The following is a 23,202-nucleotide window of genomic DNA, read 5'->3' on the forward strand; positions in this document are numbered from 1 at the left end:
AATATGTTCTAAATATTCCAATTGTCCACTTAAATATCACCATTAACAGGGTGAAACCATATTAATAACACAAGGATCTTATTTGTTATATTGGGCTAATATTAGAACTAATTTGTAAGGTTCCGTAGCAATGTCATCATTATTGTTACTGAACTGAGTTGCAACCTCATCATGTTTTATGGTTCTAGGTATTTTTACCATTCATGAAAAGTAAAATGAGCCATTGAGGTCATTTAATTAAAAACCCAAGAGGTTATCAATCCAATGCATACCGCCTTGTCCATCCTGCAACACACATAAAATGAGGCATATCATTCAGGTTCTGTAATCAATGGAGAGAGAAATATAGAATCGCCTATTTATCGCTTATGGGCAGGAACTCTGGATGCCGACGTCACAAGAAGACCTGAAAATCATATACCCTAACGAGGAGATAGCTGGAATTCCTCTGCTCTCTTCCTCTCCTCTCCACTTCCTCCCCGTTTAATTTTCATTCTAAGACCAAGTTCAAATAAAATGTTGAGGACCAATGAGGGCTGGTTCATGAGACTTAACTGGGGTGGTGATCCTCGAAGAAAAAGGGTCTGATGCATATAGTCTGTTATTTCTGAAATGTGCAATTCTAAGATGAAACCAAACCAGTTCTCCTAGAATTCCTGTACCAAACTGGAGAAAGCTTTACACAAAAAGGGCCACACAGGGGATTTTGTTCCCAGAATGTGGTAGGACCAATATCACCAACCAGGGGAAATTTCAAATGACACAGTCAAAAAACAGTGAAGGACCATGGAGCCTCCAGCGAATTCCTGCACTGTATATTTTCTTTTCTTTATTATATTGTATTGTATTGTATGAGATAGAAGTTTACTGAATGCACTGTAAGGGAACAAGCAGGCAGGATAGCAAAGGGAGATTGTCTGCCCTTTATTTTTAAAAATTGTTTCAACCCTATGTTTTCCGGGTTTAAGCAGAGAGGCACGCTCATACTTTCACCAAGTATAAGCATTTGCTGCTCTCCTCTCTCTGTCTCTCTCTTTCTTTCACTCTCTCTGTGAGTTGCCAGTGGTGTTCTTGACATAAAATTGCATTAATTTGGTAAAAGCATGTTACTTTTGTAATAAAAAAATCACCCCAAAAGGACCAATAAAGAGAAGGTAGGTACTGATATTGCATACTGACTCAAAGGGTTGAAGTTATGCAATTTATACATTAATCCTTGGAACTTATGCTTTCTCAGTGAGATGATTACTAGCCCTGACCATAGTGACCTGTGGTGACTAACAATGTCAAATTAACACAGACCCTAACTGTTATGTTATGTGACCATGGAAGGGAAAGACGGGAGCTTCAGAGAAGGAATTCAGGCAGAATTGTCATTTCTGATACTGGGAATTCATCTTACCTGCCCAGCTTGGAAGGGAAACTCTCTACCTACTCATATAAACTGAAGAGATAACCCTAACAACTTTACACTGGTGCCTCCTAAAGTGGGTCACTGAAGCCCCTTATCTGAAACAAGTCGCTTCGGAAAACACTTGAAATCAGAGAACACACACACACACACACACACACACACATAGCTTCTTCTAAATTTCTTTTCTGGGCACTTCACTGTCTTATATAAACCAGTTAACAAAAACTAATCTCCAGTCTGTGTTCTTTAAAAGTTCTCCCAGATGAGTTTTAAATTACTCACATTCAATTATACAAATTGTAATAGGCCAGTGAAGCTTTACTTTTTATGACAAAAATGTCCAGATGTACCCACAATAGAGCACTATAATTAATCCCCAATATGCCCATCTCCCAGAATTAATAATTATCAAAATTTTACCATATTTGCTTTATTTTTCGTTTTCTTTCTCCTCCCTCCCTCCCTTGTTCCCTTCCTTCCTTCCTTTTCCTTTTTCTGTTTCTCCATTTTTATTTGGTTGTCAAGTGATTTTTTAAAAAAATATTTATTTATTTATTTGAGAGAAAGAGAGGGCAGCAGGAGAGGCAGAAGGAGAGGGAGAGAAACTCCAGCAGACTCCCTACTGAACTCTATGCAGGGCTGGACCTCATGACCTTGAAATCATGACCTGAGCCAAAATCAAGAGTTGGAGGCTTAACTGACTGAACGACACTGGTGTCCCAGAAATCATGGTCATTAGACAAAATAAAAGTATTTGCAAAAAAAACAAAAACAAAAACAAAAACAAAACAACAACCACAACAAAAAACATGGAAAACATCTTTATTTTTCTTTTGTCTTTCCAACCAGATGTTCTTATTCTGAAGTCAAAAGATACTTGATTTAATAGTGCTTATGTCTATCTAAAGCACGTAAATTTCCTTTTTCTCGACAATGGCAGAAATTCCATCATCAGAAAAGTGGAAAATGTGCTACTGAGATGAGAACTCTTTTTGTAGCAATGTATCAACAGTGGCAGAAGTGACTGACAGCTTTGCTTGGAGTAGGTTTCACATTCAGAGGTTTACCCAATAAGAGAGAAGGGACCTGATCTCTTCCTAGCTATGTACCAAGTTCTCTGCCCATTTTGTTCAAAGGCCAAGTGGCCAGAGTTAATATCAACACTTGGCAGACACTGAATGTCCATCATCATGAGATTAATTTTTTAATAAATATTTTATTTTTAAAGATTTTATTTATTTGACAGAGAGAGAGAGAGAGGAAAAAAAACACAAGAAGACAGAACAGGAGGCAGAAGGAGAGGGAGAAGCAGACACCCCAATGAGTAGAGAGCCCAATGAAGGACTCTGGGATCATGACCTGAGCCGAAGGCAGATGCCTAACCAATGGACCCACTCGGGTGCCCCATGCGATAAACTTCTCAGAGAGAAAAATAACCTGAAATATCATTCTTAAAACAATTATTATTCAGCTTGATTTTTAAACTTTTTAATAATAAAACTCTTTTGGATTAGCTGAATTAATTTGTCAGCCCTGATATTTCACATTTCTGATACTAAATAGATATTCAGTGTCTGCTGAGGTCAATAGAGGAGCCCATTGTTTTTGGCCATCTCTTCCATATAGGATGCCAGTCACGGTGATGTTTACAATGGACTTCGTTTCTGGAAACTAAGATAAAACTGCAAAGAAGGGACTTTTAAAAGGCAGTCTTATAAATTTTCTCTTATTAGTGAGAAAATAGGTTTGGGTACCACATTTTCTCCATATCTTTCTTCTTTTTTTCACTGTCTTTATATACCTTAGTAAGTTTGAATTGAAAATGACTTACTGGGGCACCTGGGTGGCTCAGTGGGTTAAAGCCTCTGCCTTTGGCTCAGGTCATGGTCCCAGGGTCCTGGGATCGAGCCCCACGTCCAGTCTGGCCCTCTGCTCGGTGGGGAGCCTGCTTCCTCCTCTATCTCTCTGCCTGCCTCTCTGCCTGCTTGTGATCTCTGTCTGTCAAGTAAATAAATAAAATCTTAAAAAAAAAAAGAAAGAAAATGACTTCCCTGGGGTATCTTTGTACAATATTTTTTGGGTTTTCATTTTCACGGAGTTTTGAAATTATCAAGTTGGCTTTTTGCTTTTAGTTTATACTCATAAGATATAAAATGTTTATAAATTAGGCAATTTCTTGAAACCCTGATGTCCTAAATGGAACTAAACCAAGGTCCAAAAGATTATTTTGGAAAATATTATGGATGATAGTTTACTAAAAATTTAATAGAGTACAATTATGATATTTTAATGACTTAATCTTCTATAAATATCTTAATCTTTTATAAATATCCATAAACATCTATAGTCTTTTATAAACAAGATTATATAATATCCCTAAATACATATGGCTATAGTATTATCTTATTGTTCATATTAAATTCAATCTATTTCTTTTATTAACTAGAATAAGTTCTTAATCATTGCACATAAAATTAACAGAAATCACAATCCTCATTAATTAGTATTAGTACATTTTACTTTTGCACTAATAAGGATGCATTTATACCTCAGAATTTCAATATACTTAGCACATAAGAATCTTATTGTAAGTTACACGTAGAATGCTTATCCATATTGGAAAGTGAATATTCATACATTAAATATAAATCTAAAATAATTGTGTTCTGTTTCTGTTATAGATAGAGTAACATTGATTAGATACAAATGATCATGTTCATGATTACAGGTTCACTGTTCACAAAGTTCAGGATCTCCAGAAATGGATAGCCATTCAGCTCTTCAGTTTTCCAAAGACCAAGACTGATATTGAAACCAAATAGATTTGGGCTGATGCTCGGGCCAAAGCTCAAATTTGTCACCTCTCTTTCCTCTGTCAAACATGAAGTCAGGGTAGCTATAAAAGGAAAGGGTTAAGGGCTTCAGAAATTCAAGAACTGCACACACTTATACTTTTTCTATTTATATTCATGATTATTGTTATATGTATCCTGATTGTTTCCTGTAATCATTCCTATTTTTGAAATTTTTAGTGAAATAGGAGACATATCCCAGTGAAACATATGAAGCAAGGTAATTATAAAAAATCAATTTAGCCTGTTCTTGGTACCAAGAATGCCAAGAGTAGTGCTGAAATGAAAACAAATTCACCACATCTGGCTGGAAAGGACAGTTGATTTATATCATTGCATCTTCACCTTAAGATGGCATTCTGGGAACACCTGGGTGGATCAACCAGTTAAGCACCTAACTCTTGATTTGGGCTCAGGTCATGATCTCAGGGTCATGCTCAATTATTGAGCTAATCTTGAGCTCTGCACTGAGCATGGAGAATGGGATTGGAATTCTCTCTCTCTCCCTTTCCCTCTGCCTTTCCCCCAGCTTGTGTGCTTCCACTCTCTCTTTCTCTTTCTCTCTCTAAAAAAGAAAGATGGCATCCCTGTGATTGGGCAATGCAAAAATCTCAAACCTAGCTTTTAGGAATAATGTGTCCTTTGTTGGTTTCTTCTTTTAAAATATAACCCCATATTGGGTAGAGAAGACTTTGAGAATGTCTTAAGTGCTTCAGCACTCTCCACATATTATAATTCCCAGTATCTGCATGTTACAGCCACTTTCCATTTCTATAATAACCTATCTCCTCTAATAAGAAGTGAGGAGAGAGGAGCAGAGGAGAACACCTCCACCATCCGCTTGGAGACAATTGTCCCCAGTGACCTTTCAAAGATCTTAACTTCCTTGTGATTCCTTAGTTTCTTCTGTTAGACAGATCCAGCCAGATTACCTTTGAAAACTTTTTTCTGGAGGGGTTTTAAAGTATTAAACTGTGCAGAGCCAAATTGTTTCTCCCCCAATATAGCATGCATTCCTTTAAGAACCAGGATTTTATATATGTCATACAATAAAAATAGAACCTATGCCCTAATCACAAAAGGATATCCTAAAGTGTTTTAAGAAGGGAATGTTGACTAGTAGGGCTATCATATTTGTAAGTTGTATTCACTACATAAAGCAAATCTTTGTCTTTTCTTGGTTCCCATGTTCTACATGAGTCCCTGCTTATTGAAAACAACATTTATTACATGCCTATCGTATGCCAGGAATGCCTCGATACTACTCAGATTACAAAGATGACCAAGAGTTTGACACTGCCCTCAAGAGTCTAGAAAATGGTCTTGCACAGACTGGGAACTCAGTGTATGTTTCATAAATGAAAAAATTATCTAATTACAAGAATTTGCAAGTTCCTTTATAATTTATGTAATTTTGGAAGTTGCAGGGTCATAATCAAATCAACAAAATGAAATGGAATTCTGGGGGGGAAGGTCCTATTGACCAGGTTATTTTTCTCTTGGGAAAAATAACAATTTTAAATCATGTATTTTTGCAATATATATTTTTTGCATGTTTAAAGATACCCAAGTAAAAATTTGCAGTGAAAATTTGTTTTGGGGTCCTATTGTAGAAAAAAAAAATGTATGTGTGTGTGTGTGTGTGTGTGTGTGTGTGTTTTCCTTGGGTCACCCAAGCATTCAGTACTTATGTTCCTTACTTTACACTAAAGGAGATAGGAAATGAAAAACTTAAAGATCGACAAAAGCTGACAGTACCACTGTAGAGAGATTCTAGTTTACCTCCAGATTTGACTGACATTTATTCTTTGGCAGGTGAGATGAAATTATGATTAATAATAATGTCATCTATCTTATCAAACTAGGAGCAACCAGAGAGAAACTCTCAAGTACATCTTTGCAGCCAACACATTCTTCGTTAACGGCAACACTTATAAGTGGAGGTGAGTAATGATCATTTGCAGTCATTTTTCTTTTATGTATGTAATTCATATGCCATCATAATCACTCTTCAGGAATGGACAACGCAGTGATTTTCAGTATATCAACAAGATTATGCAACCGTCACACTATCTAATTCTCGAACATTTTCATCACTCCAAAAAAAAACCCTGTATCTGTTACTAATCACTTCCCATTTACTCCTTTCCCCACTTCCAGGGACCACTAACCTACTCTCGGTCCCTCTGCCTATTTTAGAAATTTCATGTAAAAAAAAAAAAAAAAAAACCCACATAAATAGGATCATATTGCATATGATCTTTTGTATCCGACTTTCACATAGCAGAATGTTCTTAGGTTCAGCCACGCTCCAGCATTTATCTGTAGTTCATTTATTTTTATGAGTGAATAGTATTTCATGGTTTGGATGTACCACATTTTGTTTATTTTTTTAGTTGATGGACATTTTAGTTGTTTCTACTTTTCAGCTGTTACAAAAAATGCTGCTATGAAGATTCTTATACAAGTTTTTATGTGGCCTTTCTTTTGTGATACGTATCTTAATGTGGAATTGCTGAGGCACATGGTAACCCTATGTTTAACTTTTTGAGGAACTGATTTCCCAAGCAGCTGCACTATTTACATTCTCACCAGAAAAGTCAGAGGATATAAATTGTCCTAATTACAATCCCTACTTGTTGCTATCTATCCTTTTCATCATAGTCATTCTAGTGGGCATGAAGTGGTATCATTGTGGTTTTGACTTACATTTCCCTAATGACGAATGCTACCAAGCATCTTTTCATGTACTTGTTGACAATTGTATATTTTCTTTGGAAAACTGTCTATTTAATTCTTTCCATTTTTAAAAAATTGGGTTGTCTTTTATCATTGGATTGTAAATATTTTTTTAAATATATTTTGGAGCCAAGAGCCTTATTAGACAGATATTTTGCAAATATTTTCTCCCATTCTATAGATTGTCTTCCCATTTTCTTGATGGTAACTTTTAAAACACTATAATCTCTAATTCTAATGAAGCAAAATATATCTATTTTTTTATCTTTCATGTAGAGAAGGCAAAACTTTACCTCTACCCATTTTAGGTTTTCATCTGGGACACTAACAAGAAGACAGATTAACAAAAAACAGCTTATTAACATGGGCAGTGCACAACACATGAGAAACCTAAAACAAAGATTAACTCAAAGCAGTGGTTTAGAATTTTGGCTTATATAACATCTAGAACAAAGAACAGTAAGTTTGTAGAAAAATGACTGGACAAAAGAAAGTAGTTTAGGCTTCCAAGGGCAGGAAACAAATTGAAGGAAAATATCTGGAAGGAAAACGAATGGAGTAAGTTTTGCTTGCGGAGTCCGCTAGTTTCTTCTCTGGGCTAGTAAGAGTCTGTCTCCAGTAAAAGGAGAATTTATATCCTGCCCTTAAGCAGAAAAGCTTTTCCTGTGTTGGCTGCCTCTTAATTGGCTGCAGTCAAAATAATTTTTATGTCAAAGATATTTCAGGGTAACATTCTGGTTTCCTTCAGTCAATGGGGTAAAATCTAAGAAACCATGCTCAACTCAAGGTCACAAAGATTTTTTTTAATTTCTGAATTTTTTTTTTTTGTAAACATATAATGTAATTTTAGCCCCAAGGGTACAGGTCTGTGAATCGCCAGGTTTACACACTTCACAGCACTCACCACAGCACACACCCCCACAATGTCCATAACCTCACCACCCTCTCCCAATCCCCCTCCCCCCAGCAACCCTCAGTTTGTTCTGTGAGATTAAGAGTCTCTCATGGTTTGTCTCCACCCCCCCCATCCCATCTTGTTTCATTTATTCTTTTCCTACCCCCCAAACTTCCCACGTTGCATCTCCACTTCCTCATATCAGGGAGATTATATGATAGTTGTCTTTCTCCAATTGACTTATTTTGCTAAGCATAATACCCTCTAGTTCCATCCACATCATCACAAATGGCAAGATTTCATTTCTTTTGATGGCTGCATAGTATTCGATTGTATATATCTACCACATCTTCTTTATCCATTCATCTGTTGATGGACATCTAGATTCTTTCCATAGTTTGACTATTGTGGACATTGCTGCTATAAACATTTGGGTGCACATGCCCTCAAGGTCACAAAGATTTATGCCAGTGGTCTCTTCTAAGAATTGTATAGTATTAGCTTTTCTATGTAAGTCTTTCATTTTTGTTTATGGTGTGAGTTAGATGTCCAGTTTCACTCTTCTGTGTATAATTATCTAGTTGTCCTAACACCTTTTGTTGAAAAAACTATTCTTTCCCTGTTTAAATTGTGTAGGTGGCCATAAATGTATGAGGTTCTCCCCCCCCCCCCCGGACTCAAATATATTCCATTTATCTCTGTATCTATTTTTATGCAAGAATCATAAAAAAAAAAAAAAAAAAGAATCATACACTCTGAATTACCATTTGTATTAAGTTTTAAAATCAGGAAATGTGAGTCCTCCAACTTTTCTCTTGTTTTTCAAGATTTTTTCACTACCCTGGCTCACTTGTGTTTTCATAGGAAATTTAGGATCAACTTGACAATTTCTGCAAAATAACAACTGGGATTGTGATAAGGACGGCATCACATCTGCAGACCAAGTTGAGAGTATTGCCATCTTAATGATCTTAAATATTCTAATCCATGAATGTAGGACAACTTTCTGTTCATTTTAGGTCTTCTTTAACTTTTTTTTATAATGTTTGTAGTTTTCAGTGTAGAAGACTTGCATTTTTGTCCAATTTATTCCTAATATTTTATCCATTTCATGCTACTGTAAGTGAAATCATTTTCTTAATTTTGTTTTTGGATTGTTCATTGCTACTGTATAGAAATACAATTTATCATCATATATTGATATTGTACCTTGCCATCTTGTCGAATCCATTTATTTGGTCTAATTTGTATTTGTGTGTTGTGTGCATCTATGCGTGTATGTGTGTTCCTTTGTATTTTCTGTATATAAGATTTATTTGCAAATATATATAGTTTAACTTCTCCCTTTTCAATCTAGATGCTTTTTGTTTTTTATTTTTTTAGATGATTTTTAAAAATTTTCTTGCCATTTTGCTCTTGCTAAAACCTCCAGTACAGCACTGAATAGAAGTGATAAGAGAAAATTTCCTTGTTTTGCTCCTAATTATAAAGGAATACTTTCATTCTCTCACCATTAAAGTATGATGTTATTGTGCATTTTTCAAATGTGCCCTTTATCAGGTTGAGAAAGTCCTCTTCTGTTACTAGGTTGTTAAATGTTTTTATCATGCAAAGGTGTTAGATATTTCCATATGCCTTTTCTCAGCATATTGAGACTGCTGTGTGGTTTTTTATCCCTTATTTTATTAATAAGACATATTACATTGATTTCTATATGTTGAAATAACCTTGCATTTTTGAGATAAATCTTACTTTGCCATGGCATATAATGTTCTTTATATGTTTCTGGATTTGATCTGTATTATTTTGTTCAGAATGTTTGTGTCTATATTCATAAGAGAAATAAGTGTGTGATGTTTTTGCCTAATTTTGGTATCAGAGTAAGACTAGCTTCCTAGGACAAATTAGGAAGTTTCTTCCTTTACTAATTTTTGGAAGAGTTTATGAAGAATAGATCATAATTATTTTTTAAATGTGTGGTAGATTTTACCAGCGAAGCCATCTGGTCCTGGATTTTTCATTGTGTGTATGTGTGTGTGTGTGTTTCTCTGATTACTAAGTCAATCTCTTTGCTCATTATAGTTCTATTCAGATTTTCTATTTCTTCTTGACTCAATTTTGGCTACAGCTGGTGATTTCCTGAGAATTTTCTCATTTCATATAGGTTATATAATTGGTTAACATACAATTATTTATTGTATTGCCTTATAACCCCGCTTACTACTGTAAGGATGATAGAAATGTGTTCACTTTCATTCATGATTTAGTAATTTGAGTCCTCCCTCTTTTTTCTTTGTCTGTCTAAGGGTTTGTCAATTTTGTCAATCTTGTCAAAGAAGTAACTTTTTATTTTATTAATTTCTCTATTGCTTTCTTCTTACCTATTTTATTTTTCTTTCTAGTCTTTATTATTTCCTTTTCTTTCTGTTGGCTTTGGGGTTAGTTCTCTCTTACTAAATTTTTAAGTTGGCACACTGGGATATTAATATGAGATCTTTCTTCCCTTATAAACTGTATGTTTACACCCACAAGTTTCCCTCAGTTCCATTTTTGTTACATCCCATAAATTTTGGTAGATTGCATTTCCATGTTTGTTCATCTCAAAGTATTTCCTAATATCCCTTGTTATTTATTCCTTGGACCATTGGTTATTAAGTTTATTTTTAAATTTATACATGTTTGTAAATTTCTACCTATTGCATTTAAAAAATTCTTTCCTCTTCAGTGTATTTACTACCTTCCAGAAGTTACCACCCTTAAGCATACAATTTTAAATTTTAATTTAATGTAATTTTAAAAATAAATGATTATGGAGGGCACATATTGCATGGAGCAGTGGGTGTGGTGCATAAAAAATGAATTCTGGAACACTGAAAAGAAATAAAATTTTAAAAAATGATATAGAGACTATTCAACAGTATATTGGAGATATCCTTGCCTCTGTTAGGCAGAGCATAATAAGCATAACTTGCAAATGCTTTGCGATTTTTCTCAAAGTACTATTTTTATGCACTATTTTTATAATAGTGCATTTGGCTCTTATTTTAAGAAATGTGTTATCATTTTTAAAGTTTATTTTTAAATTATTCTTTGAAGATGGAAAAACTGGGTTTCAGAGAGGCTAAATGACTTAACAAAAGAAGCAAAAAATTCATGGTAATTCATAGTAACAATTTGCAATTTCAAACCTAACATTATTTCTTCCTATTCTGCCTTCTTCATTTTACTTTTAGTGTGGATGGCAAGGTTAACATTTTATGACCCTCCTTATAAAGTAAGACAATTGTGACCTGAATTCTTTTAATTGGAAAATACATTTCCATATAAAATTACATATATGTATGGAATATGTAAGTATTACTTATTTGAAGCAATGTGGTGGTGGTGCGTGCATGTGGGCAGGGTGGACTTCTATCCGCTTCTCTCTCTTATTGCTAAAAGTAGTCTTTGAGGCTTCCACACTTGAGCCCTTAAGGCTTCAGTAGTGCAGTTTAAACTTGCTTAAATAAGGTACTATTATGTTATTTAAATGCCATTCACAGTAAAATTTTAAAAAGTAATGTGCATTCTACATCCAGAAAACAAACAAACAATTCTTTTTTGCCCATTACCTGACGTGGGAGTAACCCCATGGTGGTTGTCATGAACTATAGTTTTCAAAAGGGGCAGCTCAAATGTTCCCAAAGCTTTTAAGATCCCCATAAGCACTGTGGCCAGTTATTCACTGATGTGTAAAAACATGTAGACAAATAGGATTGGTAGACCTAAGAAAATAAAGGAGACAACTCTACCAGTATTTGGTCTGGCTCCAAAACACTCTTAAAATAGATTTTTTTTTAAGTGGAAAGTCAATATTTACTTATTAATGAACTCTCTAAGGAAGAACAAGGACTTAAAAAGAATCCCAAATCACCACATCCCTCTGAGGTCACCAAACCACTGCAAATCACTTGATTTCTGGGGTACATAAGCAAAGAGTCACTGTAAATACAGGTAAAACTTTGTACCTGGCCTGGAATCAGTCCCAAATTTTTATATGAACTTGACTTGATAAACTGAGTTAGAAAATGGATAGATCTGAAGACACTTAGACACCCTGTTAGCCAAAGCCAAAGTGTCAGGGAGCTCTTGGTAGTCTGCTCTGGCTCCTTTGCCCTGGGGTTATAACCAGATCCCAGTCAGTCTAGCAAAAGGGAGAATATTGGTAAATGCACAATTTCAAGGGGTCCTTCATTCTACCTTAACCCACTATCTAAATGATATGGAAAAGGAAAAGGAAATACAAAATTCACATAGAAATAAAACTCCCTTCTCTTTGTATCTATAGTCCTACTTCACCCAGACTGTCCTCCACCATCACCATTTTGTTTTCTTCAGGATCTCTGGAGCTCCATTGTAGCCTTGTTCATTATCTGAGTTGGAAGAGCCACAGTTCTGAATTCTCCTTAAGTTTTTCAGGCGATTGGCCTACACCCTTTCACTTTTTTTGCTCCTGTGCTTAACATTTGAATTTATTAACATTCTGATGTATTACTCTTTACTCCAAAAAAAAAAAAAAGATCGGAAAATCTGAAGAAAATTTTTTTTTTTTTTTTTTTATTTTTTATAAAAAGATCAGAAAATCTGAACAAATTTTAAGAAGGATCATTTTTCAGTTCTTGCACTGCTTTGATGCATCTCTGTAAGCCCATTGGCATAAGTAAGTACTTAGGCTTCTCACAATCTTTCCATGAGTGGCTCTTTACTATTACTCCCAGAAGTCACTTAAATGAATCAAAACATTAATTAAGTTGTATTCCATGTTGCCATAGATACAAAATTTCTATGGAGCACTAGTCCATAAAATGATCCTTGGAAATGGAGGTCCTTGGACAATTGCTTTAAAAAAGACTACCCTCGGGGCACCCGGGTGGCTCAGTGGTGTAAAGCCTGTGCCTTCGACTCAGGTCAAGATCTCAGGGTCCTGGGATCGAGCCCCGCGTCGAGCTCTCTGCTTGGTGGTGAGCCTGCTTCCTTCTCTCTCCCTCTCTGCCTGCCTCTCTGCCTACTTGTGAACTATGTCTGTCAAATAAATAAATAAAATCTTAAAAAAAAAAAAAAAAGACTACCTTCTTGGGGTTCCACAATACACAATAACATTTCTTTTTATATTAATAATCCTATCACAAAAACATCCATTTAGCCTTTTTACAATCTATGCAGCTCCAATTAATTTGACTACAAAATGTCTTTCCTTAAACATAAAACCAATTTAACAGACCACAGTAATAGTATTTTTAGCATATGCTTTAGTAAATGCTAACTTTGTAAAAAAAAGTCACTTACCCTGTATTCTATTTCTAAAGACAAAGTGACCACACAAGCAGCTTTTGCTTATGTGCTTTAGATAAAACAATACTGTAATTCAAATTACATAATTCCAAAGGAATAAAACTGCTTAATCCCATGCCTTGCACAATTTAACTCCATAAACCCTCTCAAATCAATTGTCAATCTGTTATAAACACATCTATGTTCCTAATATAAGTAATACCCACATTTATTGCTTTCTCCCCAAAATTTAATGTCATGAAATATACAAAATGAATCTCACATCAATAATTCCAAAAAAAATAATAATAATAATTCCAAAGCAATTATAAAACAGCCCTTCTCTCCCATTCATTCTGCTCAGTTCCCGCCAATGGTTTTCACTTAAGAATATGGATGCAGTGAAGTTGTCTTCTTTGCTCTCATACTCTGGTATTGATGAGGTTTTCCAAGCATCTCATGTATTAGACTCTTCTTATCCCAAGTCAAATCTGGTTTTAAAATTCTTATATTTTGTCTTCAGTTCACTCTATCTTTACCAAAGTTCCAAGAACTTAAAGGACATGAACTTCAAAAACACAAGTCCTAAAAGTAAAGTCAATACTATTTTGATGTCACAATTTAAATTAGTATTTCTCAAAAAAATAATGTTTGTCAAACCTAATATAATATTATATTTATAGGCTTATAGTTCAATTTGCACTTGTAGACTAAAGCAGATATGTAGTGTTATCTGGGGCGAAATGGCCAGACAGAAAAACTGAAAGAAAGCAAACCACGTAAGTTTAAAAAGAACAACTTTAAGATTGGTTCTATTTTTCTGAAATGTCAATCGCTTCCTGGAAGGAGTCCAGAATCTATTAAGTGTGAACCCAAAGTACAATTGGGAAAATTTTTAAAACAAAACATTAATACAAGATTGGATCTTCATATCTTAATAAATGTACATCACCCATTTTCTTCTCTCTTGAATCTAGGATTTGAAACACTTCAGTATACTAGTAAAATTTCAAAATTTATGGCTATGGCAACATTTGTCTCTATATCTTTCCTTGTTTGTTTTAGGTCCACCATGCATGTATATTTAAAAATATAAATCATTCAGGATTCCTTCCATTGCCTGCAGGACACTGTGAAATTGACAGTCTGTCCTGAGTTGACTAAGAGCTCTCATTTTACCCTCATTTGTGAAGTATATTCCACATCAATAATAGGCAATTCTTGAAGGGAACTCTTTGGCATTGTATCCCCAGTTATTCCATTATTCCACTCTCTTCTTTGTATTTTTCTAATCTTCCAGTTTCCCACATCTTTCTTAAATATAAATTCTCTTTTCCATGTCCAAGACCATTAAGTCTGTCTCATGCTAGGGAATCCTTTGGGCCATCAGGATATCTTTTCCATGGTTTTCACAGCAGAAGAATTCTCCACCAAAAATTTCTAAAAAGGAAATCCTGTTCCAACGTTTTCTAAGAGTATGTTCTTGGAGCAAAATCTTTATCCCTACATGTCCCTTGATCCTCAAATGTTGAGCTTCTACCTTTTGGGTGATATTTTATACTTCCATGTTATCACGAGCATCACTGTCTGCTATGATAAGATATTTCTTTATTTTCTCAAATATTTCTCTCTCAATTTATTACTTTAACATGCATGCAGGGGTGCCTGGGTGGCTCAGTCAATGAAGTGTCTGTCTTCGGCTCAGGTCATGATTTCAGGGTCCTGGGATCTAATCCTGCATCGGGCTCTCTGCTCAGTAAGGAGCTTGTTTCCCCCTTTCTCTGTGCCTGCCTCTCTGCCTACTTGTGATCTCTCTCCTGTGAAATAAATAAATAAAATCTTTTTAAAAAGATGCATTGAAAGTTTTGCTTATTTCAATTCTTTCTTTCTCATATACAGTGTTAATGCTATAGCCTACATTTGAGTTTATATTTATATTATATTTATATTATTTATATTTTGCTGGCATATCAATTCCTGAAGGCTTTTTGTGTAAAGACATATTTACCTACTGTCTCTGAGGTCTTCTTGCAAACTCTCAGTTTCTCTGGCATCAATCTCTTAATTGCACTAAGAATTTGCGTTACAGTATAGATGCTTGTTGTCGTAGAATGGAAGCTGATTGGCACTTCTGGAAAACACCAGCAGTTCAGTCTTTCTGCCTATTGTGAGACAGATATCTAGTAAACTGGCTTCTTCCCATCTCCACCCAGCATCATATGTAGTTAACATTAAGCATGCAGTACCCAGCATGCCTGTCTTTTCTTCACTAACCAATGATCTCCACATTAGACTTCGGAAAGAGTGAAAAACATTAATCATTTTTCTAATATTTGTGCAAATATAAATTGTTTCAAATAATCTTATTCCAGTGTTATTTCATAATCTCAGGTTATTTTTGTTGTTAGTTTTCCTCCCCCCCTCAAAAAATGAACTAAGTATAATTAAAAGTTTATTTTAAGGAATTCCAATTATCCCTTTTCTGCTGTCTATTCCCCCTACCTGAAAATTTCTTCCAAGACAGCATGGAAACATGGTCCCATCTTCAACTACTACCACTTCCTTACCACCCCCTTTCTAGGGTAGCTGAGTGATCAATTAACTTTTGCATCAGAAAGGCTTAGATTCAGGGCGCCTGGGTGGCTCAGTGGGTTAAGCCGCTGCCTTCGGCTCAGGTCATGATCTCAGGGTCCTGGGATCGAGTCCCGCATCGGGCTCTCTGCTCAGCAGGGAGCCTGCTTCCCTCTCTCTCTCTGTCTGCCTCTCCATCTGCTTGTGATTTCTCTCTGTCAAATAAATAAATAAAATCTTTAAAAAAAAAAAAAAAAAAAAAAAAAAAAGAAAGGCTTAGATTCAGATCCTAGCTCTCTCCTATTACAAGTTATGTGACAATGGAGAAATTAAGTCTTCTGAGTCTTATATATAAAATTATGATCACAATTACTACTTAATTAAGAGGATTACTGTCTGCCCAAATAAGATAAACTATAGTAGACATATAAAAGAGTCAAATATGCCTTGTTTTCTTAGCAAAATTAACCGGATCACTAAAAATTAAGTATCAAAATGTTGGATTTCTAAAATTTGATCAGAAAACTTTCAGTAACTAATATTCAAGTCATAATTGGATGTTAATATTAGTACTAATAAGATAATAAGACTGTCTATTTATTGGTTACACCCCTGATGGCTACTTTTTGTTTTTACATAATTAGGAGCCACAACCAGTGTCATCACGAAGATTGAGGTAACTGTCACAAATGCAACAGTGACAGAGATTCCACTTTCAAATGTTTCTTCAACATTACAAAGTTCCCAACACAAGAGTAAGTATAAAAAGTTATGCTGAAATGTTTAACTTATGTGGTGGATAGAATTAAACTGGGAATGTTTTCCAGCCCATAGCTACCAAAGAACCATGCCCAATGTGTCTTCTCTAGTCTCTGTTGAACAGGACAACCTTTTGGCAACTTAGCTTTGTACCATGAAACTTTATCCCTCCATAGCCACAAACGGGTGGGTGCCAGGAAAGATCAATTCAGGGCCAAGCAGTAATCTATGATATCACCTAACACAACAAGTGAGCTTGGCAACAAATTAGAAAACTTTCATGAAATGGGAGAATTCTCTTTTTTTGTTTTAAGATTTATTTATTTGGCAGACAGAGATCACAAGTAGGCAGAGAGGCAGGCAGAGAGAGAGGCGAAAGCAGGCTCCCCACTGAGCAGAGAGCCCAGTGTGGGGCTTGATCTCAGGACCCTGGGATCATGACCTAAGCCAAAGGCAGAGGCTTTAACCCACTGAGTCACCCAGGCACCCCGAAGTGGGAAAATTCTTAGAAAGAAACAAATTGCTTAAACTGACTCAGGAAGATAGGTAGTCTAAAAAGATATAAAAATAATCAAGATATTACATTGCATTAGAAATTTTTAATGGTTCCACAAAGAAAATTTCCAGCAGGATGGCTTCAATATCTATATATTCTCTACATATTTTCAAAAGAAATGATACCAGTTCTTCTCAAACCCTTTCAGGAAGAGGAGGAGGGAAAACCACATAAGTCATTATTTGAGACCAACATTATCTGGGTACCAAAGCTAGGAAAAAAATGAAAAGAAAAAGCAAGTAAAGAAAACTATAAACCATTATCCTTCGTGAACATTGATGCAACTATCCTTACCAAACTAACTTTGACACATATAAAAAAGGGACAGAAAAATAAACAAGTGAAATCTATCCAGAAATGTATGACTGTTTTAATAAATTAAAATCAAGGACAGCAATGCACTATATTAGTAAAATCAGTAGATGCAGAAAAAGCATTTGACAAAATTTAACACCCACTTTTAATTAGAAATCTCAATAAACTAGAAATAAAATGTAACGTACTCAAATTGAAAAGGACATCTACGAAAAATGTATGGTAAGCATCATTCTTAATAGTTAAATATTTCATGCTTTTCTCCTCTTAAGATCTTGAACACAGCAAGGATGTCCATTCTCACCACTTCTATTCAAAATTATAACCGAAGGTTCTAGATAGTACAATAAGGTGATGAGAGGTAGTAGGTAAATACAGAGATTCATTCATGCAGAAATGAAAAAACAGAATAGTTTTTCTTAGCAGACTACATCTTTATGCAGGAAATTAAAAAATCAACAGTAAAACTGTAGAACTAATAGAGTATTTCCTATCATAAGCTATATGATATTAAAAAATAAATCATATTTCTGTATGTTAACAATGACAATCCAAAAATAAAATTAAATGAATAGTGATATCTACAAAAGTATCAGAAAGGATAAAATATTTAGGAAGATATTAATAGTCAAAGTATAAGATTTGCATACAGAACTATAAAATATTTCTGTGGGACATTAAATATCTCAATAAATGGAGAGACACTACATATTCATGAATTGAAAGACTCAATATTTTAAGATGGCAATTCTCCCCAAGTTGATAAATAATTGATTTATATATTAAATTGAATCCCTATCAGTGTCACAGAATCATAACAAATCATTAGAAATTGATAAGCTGATCCTAAATAATACATGAAAATGAAAAAAAACTTCAAATAGTCAAGACAGTTTTGTCAAAGGAGAACAAAGTTGCATAAGCCAACTTCAAAACTTACTTTAAAGCTATAGTAATCAAGACAGGTGTTTGTGAAATGATATTCACAGTAACGTTATTCATTGGAGTCACACTGGGAACAATCCAAATGCCCATTCACTGTTGAGGTGGAATATTCCATGGGATTTTCCATCTGAAATGGATTTGGAATATTATAAAACATAGGTTACCCTTACAATGGACTACTATTCAGCAATTTAAAGGGACAAATTAGTGATCCAGGTTATAACACTATAAAGCCCAAAACCATTATGCTCAGTGAAAGAAGACTTTGACAAAACATCACATATTTTATGATTCCATTTAAATGAAATATCCTGAAGGGACATTCTAGGGATAGAAACCATATAAGTAGTTGTCTAAAGCTGGAGGTGGAACCAGGGATTAACTGCAGCAAGTCCCCCTGGAGTTTTTTGTGTTAAAAATGCTCTAAAACTGGCTTATAGTGATGGTTGTACAATTCTATAAATTTACCAAAAATTATTGACTTGTATACTTAAAATGAGTACATTTTGTTGTGAATTTCTTTATAAAGCTTGGTTTAAATACAAAAAGAAAGAGATTAAGCTAGGCCAATCAAATTTCCTTTCTGTGTAATATGAACTAGGAAACCCAAACAAACAAAAGGGTGATTAGCTGTGAAACCTGAAGCAGCAAGGTTTCAGTAGAATGAGGCTGAGACAGCCATGGTGACTCCTGGGCATACCTGTGGCACGAGCGAACAGATGTTAGGAGGAAGTAAAATTGATGGGAAGAATGGAGAGAACGAATGCAAGGAGATGAAGAGATCCCATGAGCAAGATGAAGCTATTCATGAGAGAGAGAGCAGTAGGGCCTAGAGATCCCCTGAGCACAGACAACTTTCTAGCTCCAGCTACGCATATCATCACTATAAGCACTTCCTAAATCCTGACCTTAATGATATGAAGTACTCAGTACTTTTAGTCCAAATATATCCTGACTAGAAAAGCTAGTCATCTGCCATAACAGCCTTATCATATACCGTCCATTATAAACAACAGAGGCATTCTTGGCATATCCACAGTCCTCAATAAGGAGGAGCTATCAATGACTTCCAGTCCCCAGGTCTTTTCTTGGGAGACCTTTAGAGTAGAAGGAGATGGCAGATGGGAACTGCTGATGTTCTAGGCCTACTTTCATCTAGAGACACTCATGGAGCATCCATTTCCCCATATTTTATTGTAATTCTCTTGAGCAGAACCTAAAGAAGATTACATAGAAGGAATCTAATTTCATACCTAGTTTACAGTTTCACAACTGTAAACTAGTGATTTTATTTAAAGAGAAGATCACCAAATAGAGAAATTTGAAGAGCAGGGTCTTTTCTCCTTCAGATGTAGGACATTTCCTTGTGGGAGTGTTTTGGCTTCTGATAAGTAGAATATTTTTAGGCAAAATATGTTTGAAAGACATCTTTAGCAGACTAAAACCCTATCCATTTCATACCATGATTGTCCTGCTTATAAACAAAGTTAAAAGTAAATATGCAACTGAAGCATGTATAGCAGTTGAAGGTTAAACTCAAATAATTTGCATTCTGCACTAATACCCACTCACTAAGTGACTGATTAGGAATGTTATTCAGGGACCATGGTTTATTAAAATTAGCACTTATACAGAAATGTGTGGTCAGCCCCAGGAGTCCATTAGGACTCCTAATTTTCCTTTGATTTATGTATTAAAATGCCCACTGCATCTGTGTTCTGGGGACTATTGTATTTATTTAGCTTCTAAACACAGTTTGAAGTGGTTTTAAATACACCTACAAAGCCATTTCTTGAAATTAAGGCACCCCAGAAAGCAAGATAATGCAATAAGAGTATTTACTGCTACCCTTTGCACTTGCCATTTGATTAACCAGTTCTATACTAAGTCCTTCAGATATGTTGTTATAAAAGCCATTCCTTCCTGGATCTCTCTGGTTCCTTAAGGTTCATGCTGCTTCGTATGGAATCCACTTGATATAATGACTTGGCACACATTTCCATTTGTGCCCGATGAAACCAGGAGCTAACCCAGATTCCCGGTTAGTAGAGCAATGTTCCCTTTCCATCTCCACCCAACACACACATAAGCATTCAGAAGTAGCGAAGCCAAGACAGAGAGACAGAAAGAAAACAAAGTGATCGTGGGGAAGGTTGAACAGCTGAATCTTCATCTCTCCCTTAAACACATGGCAATGGGCCCTTGAATAGTGACTAAAAGTGTTGTGGGTATTTCATCTCAAGTGCAAATTTGATTTAGAGTAGAGTTAATGAGGTTTATTGCTTTACTCCCTAGAAAGGAAGGGTATAGATCAAAAGCAAGCATGTCCTCAAAGCATTTCTCTCTAATCATTTCCCATTATCTTTTATAGAGATCTATTTATTTATTTTAGAGAGAGAGAGAGAGCACTAGAAGGAGGACTAGAAGGAGAGGGAGAGAGAGAATCTCAAGTAGACTCCATGCTAAGCATGGGGCCTGACTTGGGGCTCGATCCCAAGACACTAAGATCATGACCCAAGCCAAAAAAACCAAGAGCAGGACACCTAACTGACTGTTGCAGCCAGGTGCCCTTCATTTTCCATTCTCTTAAATTTCTGTGTATTTCTGTTTAACTATTTTATTCTGCCAGAGAAGCCATGTTCCCAGAATCCTAGAACTTTTAAGATGACTTTACAGTTAAATAAATGAGGGCCTATTGAATGAATTAATAGATTAGTGTATTCATTTCAAGGCTTTTGGAGGGCATCTGTGTGCCTGGAATGCCTCTTTGCTTCTGGGAATGGCCAGCAATCTTTTGCATTCCTTGGCTTGTAGATGCACCCCTATAATCTCAGACTCTGCCTTTACATGACCTTTTTCTCTTTGTCTTCCATGGACTTCCCCTCTGTCTCTCTTCTGTCTGTGCATTCTGTTCTTTTTTTTTTTTTTTAATTTCTTTTTAGCGTAACAGTATTCATTGCTTTTGTACCACATCCAGTACCCCAATGTTTATAGCAGCAATGTGCATTCTGTTCTTACACAGATACCTGGAATTACCAAGATCCTTAACTTCATTACAACAACAAAGATCCATTCCATTAAGGTCATATTTACAGGTTCTGGGTAGACATGTTTTAGGGACAGGGAATCTCCATTTAACCTACTCTGGAGAAGATCTTTTTTTCTTAAAGATTTTATTTATTTATTTATTTATTTATTTATTTATTTTTGAGAGAGAGAGAGAGAGCGGGGGGAGGGTCAGAAGGAGAGGCAGACTCCCTGCTGATCTGGGAGCCCATTGTGGGACTCAATCCTAGGACTCCAGGATTATGACCTGAGCCAAATGCAATCACTTAACCAACTGAGCCACCCAGGCACCCAGATCAGATCTTGAACTACCTTTGCCACACCTAGATTCTGTTGTCCATGCATTTGTCATTGTCTATCTACAGGAGTACCTTGTTGGGCATTGAGGGGGGATTCAAAGGAAATGTCAATCACAACAGTCCCTACTCCCCAACAGCTACCCTATGGCGGGATCACATGTAAAGCTCTGTTGTGCAAGTACAAAACTTGCCCTCTTCCTGAGCTCTTTATTTCTGCTAAGGGCTTGAAAATGTGACGCCCTCTCTGACTCTTTTTGTTCATTTCCCATGCCAGCACATCCTGTTGGTTTCTGAGGACAGAAGAGAAAAGTAAGAGGAAGATGGAGAGGAGAGGGCCAATGGGTGATTTTCTTGCTGGTGATTTAATGATTCAGATATCCGTAACCAGATTTGAAAGCAGGCGTGGTACACATGGTCAGAGGCAGGGGGGAAGGGAGGATGATGGCTCTTTTTCTCTCCAGTGAATTCTCACTTGGCTGAGGAAAGAAAGTGGAATACGATGATAGGTAGAAGGTTCATTGAAATGGGCGCTATGCCAATACATTACTTTACTGAGCAAGGATTTGGAGGGAATACCTCTAAGGGTTTTGCCCAGCCAGATTTTTTGCTACATCAGCATATATAATATTCCTGACTTAAAATCTGAAGGGAAAGCCTGGCTTTTGTCAAGTGGAAATGAGTTATATCTATAAGTCATCAGTAGGTTATTAAGTAAGAGTTAATAACATTTATATATAGTAACTCGTTTATCAAATATATATTCTTCTTGCATAACTTATTCAAGTACAATATGGAATTTATTTTTACATGAAAACCACAGATAACTGTTCAATAACCAAATAGATATTTTAGATACATTGGTGGCTAAACATGAGAACAGCTTATGCCTAAGCCTTGCTTTTTAAAGCCCACAACCTTTTTTTTTTTTTTTATTAATAATATATAATGTATTATTTGTTTCAGGGGTACAGGTCTGTGATCCATCAGTCTTACACAATTCACAGTGTTCACCATAGCACATACCGTCCCCAATGTCCATGACCCAGCCACCCCACTCCTCCCAGCCCTCCCCCCTCCAGCAACCTTCAGGGTGTTTCCTGAGATTAAGAGTTTCTTTTGGTTTGTCTCCCTCTCTGGTTTTGTCTTGTTTCATTTTTCCCTCCCTTCCCCTATGATCCTCTGTCTTGTTTCTCAAATTCTTCATATCAGGGAGATCATATGATAATTGTCTTTTTCTGATTGACTTATTTCACTCAGCATAATACCCTCTACTTCCATCCATGTCATTGCATATGGCTAGATTTCATTTCTTTTGATGGCTGCATAATATTCCATTGTACATATAGACCACATCTTCTTTACCTAGTCATCTGTTGATGGACATCTAGGCTCTTTCCATACTTTGGTTTTGCTACTATAAATATTCAGGTGCATGTGCACCTTTGGATCACTACATTTGTATTTATAGGGTAAATACCCAG

The 23,202-nt window shown here is 35.7% G+C and overlaps 1 protein-coding gene across 5 annotated transcripts in view; it reads left to right on the top strand.

Moving 5' to 3' along the window:
- EMCN (endomucin) overlaps window positions 1-23,202 on the top strand; it is a 140,211-nt gene that overhangs the window by 38,781 nt on the left and 78,228 nt on the right. For all 5 annotated transcript variants that reach the window (XR_009353030.1, XR_009353032.1, XM_059172238.1 and 2 more), the window contains 2 exons: window positions 6,132-6,209; window positions 16,426-16,536. Coding sequence is in view for 3 of the 5 variants with exons in the window: in XM_059172238.1 (XP_059028221.1) it covers window positions 6,132-6,209; window positions 16,426-16,536 (189 nt within the window). In the remaining 2 variants the exon portion in view is untranslated. The remainder of the gene's footprint in view (window positions 1-6,131; window positions 6,210-16,425; window positions 16,537-23,202) is intronic.

Source organism: Mustela lutreola, chromosome 1 (assembly GCF_030435805.1).
Source record: "Mustela lutreola isolate mMusLut2 chromosome 1, mMusLut2.pri, whole genome shotgun sequence".
NCBI lineage: Eukaryota > Metazoa > Chordata > Mammalia > Carnivora > Mustelidae > Mustela > Mustela lutreola.